Source organism: Macrotis lagotis, chromosome 4, assembly GCF_037893015.1.
Source record: "Macrotis lagotis isolate mMagLag1 chromosome 4, bilby.v1.9.chrom.fasta, whole genome shotgun sequence".
Classification (NCBI taxonomy): Eukaryota; Metazoa; Chordata; class Mammalia; order Peramelemorphia; family Peramelidae; genus Macrotis; species Macrotis lagotis.
In genome coordinates this window covers 35,227,273-35,236,223 of record NC_133661.1, presented here as the reverse complement: position 1 = coordinate 35,236,223, position 8,951 = coordinate 35,227,273, and the positions used below count along the sequence as shown (strand labels likewise).

The following is an 8,951-nucleotide window of genomic DNA, read 5'->3' as shown; positions in this document are numbered from 1 at the left end:
AAAGGGCCCCGCTTCTCTTTTTGGGGGGGCCCTTTTCTTGCTCCGCTTTTTGCTTTCTTCCACGGGGGGGACTCAGGTTACTCGCGGACTGGGGGGGGGGTCTTGCGGTGTTGTGAGTGCCCCCCTCCACTCCCGAGGCGCAAGAGGGAGGGAGCCGTCATGTGGGTGGGGGGCCGGGGGAGCAACCCTGCACCGAGCATGACCGAGGTGGCCCGCCCAGCGCCTTCCTGGGGGGCTGGAGGCAGGGGGTCTTCTGCGGCTCCCCTACGCCCAGTTAGAGCTCGGGAGAGGAGCGCCCCCTCCCAGCGTTGGTGACCCAGCCGCGAGGGGTGGGAGGTCTTAGAGGGCGGGGATTCCAAGTCCCTCATTTTGCAGCCGAGGAAACTGAGGCACAGCCTGAGTGGCGCTGTGCGCGGGGCGCGGGCCGCGGCGAGGGGCGGGGCGGGGCGGGCTGCAGCCCGGTCCCGGGGGGCGGGGGGCGGGGGCTCCGGGCTAGGACTCGGGGCTGGGCAGGGCCGGGCGCAGTCCGCAGTCGGCCCCCAGCGAGCGCCCGGCTCCCAGCGCGCAGCCCTCGCCCGGCACAGCTCCGTCCGCCCGACGCCATGCCCAACTTCGCCGGCACCTGGAAGATGCGCAGCAGCGAGAATTTCGACGAGCTCCTCAAGGCGCTGGGTGAGACGGGCGGGCCGGGGGGTGGCATTCTCTGCCCTGCGGGACGAGGCCGGGCTGCCAGGGCCAAGCAAGCGGGCGCCCTCCAGGCACGGACGGCCCCTTCCCCCCGGGGCTGGGCGCTGTGGGGAGGCGAGACGGGGGTCCCTCCCGGCCACGGCCGTGGGGTTGTCTCCCACCCGGAGACCCCCGCCGCCGGCCGCCACCGCCGTTCTCCCGATGCCCCCCTTCTCTGGTCGCACTCACCCGCGCTCTGCCCTTCTCGCCCTCCCGGGGCCAGGTGTGAACGCCATGCTGAGGAAGGTGGCCGTGGCCGCAGCCTCCAAGCCTCACGTGGAGATCCGCCAGGACGGGGACCAGTTCTACATCAAGACGGCCACCACCGTGCGCACCACCGAGATCAACTTCAAGGTTGGGGAGGGCTTCGATGAGGAGACGGTGGATGGCCGCAAGTGCCGGGTAAGCAGACCCTCGTGGGGGGCGCGGAGCACAGGGACCCCAGCCCCACCCAGAAGTCCTGGATGGAGCTGTGGCTTTTAAAAGTGGGTCCATCAGCCCTTTGCCATCCTTCCACCTGCCAGAGGGACAGACTATCTGGCATTCTAAGCCTTCTTAGCCCCAAGCCCAGATTCCAGGGGTGCATATCCCCAGCCAAAGCCAGGGCTGCTTGTTTTGAACTCCAACGAACTTCTTCACTGAAATATAGGCTCTTGGGGAGGCATCATTTTTTTTCCCCAAAGTTCAACCTTTCACCATCTTTCCCCAGCAGACTCCCAAGTGACTAAGCTTAAACTGTTTTATTGGGTTGTTTCTGCTCGCAGGTGTAAATGATGGCTCTGCCTATCACCCTTCTCCTTTCCACCCCCCTGTTTGGCTAGGAATGTGTTGAAGGAATGCTTTTGGATCCAGTTACAGACAGCTAGGGAAGGACCACTGAGTATATTTCCCTGGCTGCAAAAAAAAAAAAAAAAAAAAAATACCTTTTAGTCTGCTTTTCAAATGCCAAGAAAGCAGGAATCTGGTAGGAAAATCTGGCTGCTCATCCTTGAAAAAGAATGAAAGAGGGTGATCTGTTGAAGTATTCCTTCTCCCCTGCCCACTGGTTCTAAAGCATGTAACTCGGCTTTAGATTAAACCACAAATACAGGAAATAAAAAATCCTCAGCCACCTTCATTTCTGTCTTTGTAAAGGTGAAATTGAGTGTGGCCCTGCCTCCCTCTGTAAGGCTTAATAATGAAAGCCTTCTAGGGCAGATGGAAAAGCAATTGGGCCAACTCCCCGTCATTTGAAGGTTGATAGAATAGGCCCCCTCCCCTTTAAAAATTTTTATAGTGCAGTTTTAAAAGAAAAGAAACAAACTTCCAGAGTGTGAAATTATTTATTTGCTCTCCAACTGAGTTATGTTCCTTAATGTCCAAAAGTCGGGGATGCAGCTAAACAGCCCCCTCAAGTTTAAGTCTTTGCACCCCACCCCCAAAACATGGTTAGGGCTGTAAGTGACATCGGTTATGAGTCCAAGGTCCTAGTGAAATTATTGTTCACAGGGAGAGCAGTCTAGTCAAGTTAGAACAAAAGCCATAAAATTGGATGGAGAATCTGCCGAATGAGAAGCAAAAGGACTTCATTTGGAGTCTTGTAGGTGGGGAGGCCAGTTTTGATAGAAAAAGTTTCCCAGGGAACACAGTCTGGAGAGCGGGTCTTTATTTATTCCAACCCTCCTCCCACCCCTGATGCTGCCTAATGAATGTTTCCCATGTGTGAGTTATAAAGAGATTATGTGTACATTCATTACCACTCTCCCATACCCCCCCTCCATCCCCAAAGCCCAGCTGTTCCCCTGCTTTGTAGAATAATAATGCAACACTGGGGAAGCCAAGCAGAGGGGGTCGTCCTCTGCACCTCGTCCTTCTGCAGCACAAGAGAAATCATCTCCCCCCAGTCGCTTTGCAGGACCATTTTCCCCTTGCCATTAGTTTCATCCCATTCTTCAGCACACTCCCCAGCTAGTAGGGATCTTATTTCTCCTGGTACCCAGGAAGGAATCCCCGGGCTTCTCTGGGACTCTCAGATGCCCTGGTTTACCAGATAAGACTTTGCTTAGTCCAGGATGAGTATAGAGCAGTGGAAATATTAAAGAATGAGTTCCAAGCAAAGCAAAATAATTCAGGTATCCAAATAAAAAAAGAATGGAAAAGAAAAAGAAAAGAAAAGAAAAGGGAGCCATTGCACAATTTAACTGATGGTTCAAGATGGGTAAGGTCTGGAGTGTGTCTGCTCTCAGATTATTAGCACATAAAGCACTGTTAAGTTTCTTCCAACTGGGGCAGTCTTTGGTTTGCCTCTGCTATGACATTAATTAAGCCTCTTGAAGCGTTCAAGGAGGACTGTTTCTTAATGTAGTTAAAAAAGAAAAATTGCTTTCTTTCATTTGGATTTCAAGACATAAATTGTATGGAGGACTCTCGACCCATCCATCTCCCTCAGCTCTAAGTGTGTTTTGGACCCACAGAAGCCACTTAAGCGGCCGCAGGAAGTGCCCTTAATTTTGGTTTTGTTGGACCCCTTATTATTGATGGGGTTCTATTACTCCTTGGGCTTCACCGCCAAGTAGAATTCATGGTGCTAATGCTTTTTGGCCTGCAGAGTTTGCCCACTTGGGAGAACGAAAATAAAATCTACTGCACACAAACTCTGGTGGAGGGCAGTGGCCCGAAGACATATTGGACCCGGGAGTTGGCCAATGACGAGCTGATTCTGGTGAGACCCCTCGCCCTCTGCTAATTGACATTTCCCCAACCACTTTCATTGCTGTGGAACCTAAATGGGCAACTTTACCCATCGTACATTCCTCTTCTCTCTCTGCCCCTGTCTTCCCCACTCTTCACACCCGTTCCTCTTTCCTTTGCCTTTTTTTGTCACTGCCTGACCCCTTTCTCACTTGTTCTCTCCCTTTCCCTTTTTCTCTGTTCTTGTCTCCCCAACTTCCGCACCCCTCCCTCCCCTCTCTCTTTCCCTCCCTCTCTTCTTCTTTACCCTCTCCTTCTGTCTTCCTCTCTGCCTCATATACTCCCTTTCCTTCTCTCTCCCTCCCTCTCTTCCTCCTCCAACCCTCTCCTGTTTTCTCCTCTCTCTTCCTCTCTCCTCTTCCTGTTTCCCTCTCTCTCTCTCTCCCTCACATGCTCCCTTTTCATCTCTCCCTCTTTATAGCCTTTCTCTCTCCCCCTTTCCTCTTTCTCCATCCGCCTCTTCTGCTTTCTCTTTTCTCTCTCTCCCTCATTCACTCCCTTTCCTTCTCTCCTCTCCCTCTCTCTATCTTTTCTCCCATTTTCTCCCTTCCTCTTTCTTCATTTCTTTCTTCTGCTTTCTCCTTCCATCTCTTCCTCTTTCCTTCTCTTTCTCTCTCCCTCCTTCCCCCTCACTCCCTTTGCTTCCCTCCCCTTTCCCATTATCCTTCTCTCTTTCCTTCTTTCCCTCTCTCTCCCCACTCCCTTTCTCTTCCTCTCTTTCCTCCCTTCTTTGTCCCTTTCTTCCTCTCGCCCATCTTCTTTCTCTCCCCTTCCCTATTCTACACATCTCCCCACCTCCCCAAAAGGATAAGATAGGGGTGTCAGAAGCTGCCCCTTGAGCAGCAGCCCCCCCCGATCCCATCTGATAAATTTTATCATTTGCTTAGAGGATCCAGTGACCATTCAGCAGATGGGGAATGGGGAGAGCCTTGCCATCCAGGAGGTCATCCTGCAGATAATAATAACCACCTTTAATTCTATAGCTCATTAAGATGATAAAAAGCACTTTGTTTGCTCTCACCATCCTGGGGGTGGGTCGTGCCAGTGCTCTCTCCTTTTGCCAGAAGAGGCTTGACTCAAGGGGTTGCACTCCGCCCCAGGGGCCCCCCAGCCCTAGGGGTTCCCCATATCTAGGGGGTCCCCAGTTCTAGAGGGTCCGTTCCGAGGCGCCATCATTCATTCAGCTCCTCTGCTGGTCCCTCAGAGAGAGCAGACAGAGGCCTGAAACCTGTTCACACCCATTCTCTTAGCCCGAGTTGCTACAATGTAGCAGCGGGACCAGCAGGGACAGGATGAGTCCTGGAGCTCCGGACTTTGGGTGTATTTGAACTGGCCTTCAACCTAGAGGGAATCATCTTTGTCCTTTTGTGAACCAGTGACCGGCCTCACCCATTGCAAACTATCTCTGAGCAGGAGCAACTAGAGGTGACCTTGCTCGGAGGACAGGAAAGGATGCTTCCAGGAAAGCCGCTTCTGGCTTTGCTTTCATTTTTGCAGTAGAAGATGAATAGTAATGATCCATCGTTCCACTTTAGTCTTGCCTACCCCTGTAAGCCCGTGAGAGCCCCATAATTCTCTTCCCATCTTGTAGAGCTGAGGGAGAGGAAATGACTTGACTTGTTCAAGGTCCTATTGCTACTAAGGGATTTGAATGCTGTGTTCATAATTCTAAGCCCAGGTCTCACAATAGAATTCATGTTCTTTTATTAAGTGCCAATATTTACCATGCTATCTTCCAGAGATTTAAAAAAAAATAGCTCCTGCCCTTCCTGAGGCTTACATTCCAGTACCTGGACATAGTAGGCACTGAATAAAATATTGGTTCATTGACTGATACTACACAACGGCTCACTCTTGATGGAGACAGTAGATGCCGAAAGGTTTGAAGCTTGTAATGGCCTTGGAATTGGGAAACTTGGGCATGACTTATGGTATTTACTAACTGTGTGGCCTTGGGTATAGCCGTACCTGGGACTAAACCATTCATGACTCTCATTTCTTTGCCTATATTTGCCGAGACTGACCTAGGCAGGGGCCATAAGGGTTGGAAAGTGAACCATATCAAGAACTAGAGGTATTCAGTGTCCAGAGAAGGAATAGGGATTAGAATATATTCTGCTTAACCCAAAGCAGACCAGTAGGTGGAAGTGATAGGCTGTAAAATTTTGGTCTAATTACAAATAAAAACTTATTAAGGGTTAAAATGCCACTCATCAGTGGGAGTTTTTAAGCTCCTTGTTTCTGAAGGCATTTGAGCATTGGCTTGATGATGGTCACTTGTCCAGGTTTTGGGAAATGACACTCATGTTTTAAGTAAAACTTAGAGTATATAGAGGCAGCAAAGTGCTATAATTGCATGGTTCTGAGCAACTGAGCCACTTCATCTTTCTGAGTTTTAGCTTCCTCATTTATAAAATAATTGCCCTAGGGCAGCTAGGTGGGGCAGTAGATAGAGCACCGGCCCTGAGTCAGGAGAACCTGAGTTCAAATTTGACCTCAGACACTTAACAATTGACTGACTGTGTGACCTTGGGCAAGTCACTTAACCCCTTTGCCTTGCAAAAACCAAATATATATATCTCCCCAAACAAAAAAAGTAAAATAAAATAATAGCCTCTACAATGCAGGGTTGCCATGAGTCTTAAATGAGATGACATTTTGTGAAGTGCCTTATCAAACTACCTATCTAAGCCTTCAGGTCTTTTTGGACCGTAGGTTGGGAGTGTGACCCAATTGGGATGGCATGTTGGACTAGAATCATCCTCCCATCTATTCTCTTATAGTCAGGAAATATAGTCACCATTTTGAACATGCATTTTTATTACAGTAAGGAGGGTAGAGTGTGGCCACCAAGACCATTAACCATAGCTAGCAGATTATGACTTTAGGGGAGTGCAGTTATAAATTTGTGAATTGGAATCACCTTTTTTAAAAATTGAGTCTGAAGACTCCATGAACATTTCCTTCTTCTTATGTTTCCATGTATCAGCTGTAGAATACATGAGATCTTAACAGGCTTAGAGGAAAAGCTCTATAAATAAGAGTTGTCTTTGAGAATTGATAAGTCATTTTAGGATCATAGGGTTATAGATTTAAACTAAGTAAACCAAGAACTCCCCCCCCCATTTTACAGATGAGGAAACTGAGGCTTAGAGGTTAAATGATTTGTCAGGTTGTGAATGACAGATTTTTTTTTGCAAGGCAATGGGGTTAAGTGGCTTGCCACAGCTAGGTAATTATTAAGTGTCTGAGGTCGGATTTGAATTCAGGTACTCCTGACTCCAGGGCCGGTGCTCTATCCACTGGACCACCTAGCTACCCCTGAATGACAGCTTCTTAAATAGTGCCTGTTCAGAATGATTTCAGGGACCTAAAAATTCTAGTCTTCACCCTCAAGGGTAGTGTGATAGGTGGGTAAGTAGGTAGTAGATGGATTGGTAGATAGAGACTAAGTATCAGGCTCTTACCATATGCTGGGGGAATAAATACTAGGTCCTAATGAATGTGAGTAATCAATTCCATATGTATTCAAATTCATACTATTTAAAGTTATAATTATTTAAAATATGGTCATTGGTTTCAGCCTAGTGGAAATATGTATTACATCAACAGAATGCATATTTGCACTAATTGGGACCTCGTTATATCTGCAGACAACAGGTCCTCAAGGAGTTTACATCTTAATGAGAGAATATTAGGGGGGTGAGGGTGGAGAGGAGTAGTCTACAGGGTGAATGTTTGGAACTTGGCTTATCTTTCAGGTTCCCCTGCTTAGGTCACCTTCAGTCACTTGTATTTTCAGGGACCCATTTAAATATTGCTTGCTCAGCTGTTTTAAAATCATTTTGCTGTGAGCAGTCACAGTGATTTGTAATTTATAATCCCTTAGGCTTTACAATTTTCAAAGAACTTTCCCATGCCTTATAGATTATTAGAAATGGAAGGGCCATTTAGGAGGCAGTTCTAGTCCCTACTAGGGCTTGTGACCCCTCTCTCCCAACTGTTGCTGTGTCCCGAATGCAAAGATATGGTTTAGTTTGTGCATCCAATTAGAGTTTTCAAGAATCCAATTACTGTTATCTCAAAATTGTGTCTGAAGGAAGCAGGGAACAGAGAACACTTGATGTGCATCCTAAGAAACTTGTCCAGGCTTAGGCTATCCTGGGAGGCACTTTCTTTCCATCCCCATCAGCTCTGATTCTGAGGTCAGGAGATCTTGAAGGATGGACAAGCAAGAGAGGAGAGCTGGGGGCAGTTGGGAGATCTTTCCACACTCTGGTGAAGCGCTCCTCTGCTCTCTCCACTACTGCAGGGAACAGAATAGGGACCCCTTCACAAATAACAGAGGTTGGATCCTTTTTCTTGAAGCTCTAGCCAGGAAACTCCCATTAAATTTTGTGCCACTCAAGAAAAACTGTTAAACAGAAAGGCTCTGTCTCCTTCTCTGCCCTCATCCTCACCCCAGTTCTCAAAGCCTCTGTCTCTCCTCTTTGCCCTTTGCATGAGAACCTAAGAAATGGGATGTTGGGCAGATGGGCTTCCAAATGAGAAAATGAGCAGTATCATTTACAAAAAAAAAATCCCTTCTGTTCTGATTCATGTTTCTTATTCTTTTTTTTTTTTTTTTTGCAGACTTTTGGTGCCGATGATGTAGTGTGCACAAGAATTTATGTCCGGGAGTAAGAAGATGGTCTGGTCTGGTCCTGGGGGTGGGGAGGGGGGAGTAGGATGAAGGCATGTGAATCCATACTTTATGAGGGGCTAACTTCCTTAGGGGACCCAGGACCACCTCTTCCTGAAGCAGCCTTGAATGTGAAACCGACTTCAGATGAGAAGCCCTGCCGACTGATGTTAGGTGTATTCCTTGCTTTTGTTTCCCACATCCAAAGCAATTGTGTTCTCTCTTCTACGACACCACTCTTCTTGTGTGTTTGCCATTTTGTATCTTGGGATCTGTATGGTTTGATTACTCATTAAATTTGTTGGGCCCATGTCAAGTTTCCTTCTATTTGTTTTCCTGGCAAATTCTTTCATTCACTGATTTCTTACTCTTCATTTACTCTTTAGTTCCACAAACATGGGCAAGAAGGGTTTGGGTGTATAGAGGTAAACACAAAATATTCCCTACCTTTAAAGGAGCTGCTCATACCTCAGGGATGACCCTAAATCAGTCAACCAGCTTGGATTAAATACCTACTATATGGTAGGTGCTGAGTATACAAGAAGAAAAATCATTCTTGTTCAGAAGAGGGCTATATGTTGGACAATCAGCACAGGCATTGTGCTGTGAATACAAAGTTTAAAAAATGGTCCCTACCCTCAAGGGCTTACATTTTTGTAGAGACATTGTGCCATTTTTGTTGAGGTTTTGGGGTTTTTTAAATTTTTTTTTGTCCCTCATTCCCAAGATCACACAAAGCACATGGATTGGATTTGAGTGAGGGAGTGCTGTACTAAGTCACCAGTCTCACTTTCTTCTCCATAGCCATCAAGGT

General features: G+C 47.8%; 1 protein-coding gene across 1 annotated transcript; it reads left to right on the top strand.

The window, feature by feature from the left end:
• The first annotated feature begins 523 nt into the window (after nucleotides 1–523).
• On the top strand, nucleotides 524–8,475 carry CRABP1 (cellular retinoic acid binding protein 1). The gene is made up of 4 exons (XM_074236317.1): nucleotides 524–672; nucleotides 950–1,128; nucleotides 3,314–3,427; nucleotides 8,089–8,475. The coding sequence occupies exons 1-4, from the start codon at nucleotides 603–605 to the stop codon at nucleotides 8,137–8,139; spliced, it is 414 nt and encodes a 137-aa protein (XP_074092418.1). The 5' UTR covers nucleotides 524–602; the 3' UTR covers nucleotides 8,140–8,475.
• The last annotated feature ends 476 nt before the right edge of the window (nucleotides 8,476–8,951 follow it).

Excerpts from the sequence above, each read along its gene's own strand:
- CRABP1 (XM_074236317.1), top strand. The coding sequence starts at position 603 with ATGCCCAACTTCGCCGGCACCTGGAAGATGCGCAGCAGCGAGAATTTC. Across the intron at positions 673-949 it reads CGAGCTCCTCAAGGCGCTGG|GTGTGAACGCCATGCTGAGG; the intron begins GTGAGACGGGCG and ends TCCCGGGGCCAG. Across the intron at positions 1,129-3,313 it reads TGGATGGCCGCAAGTGCCGG|AGTTTGCCCACTTGGGAGAA; the intron begins GTAAGCAGACCC and ends TTTGGCCTGCAG.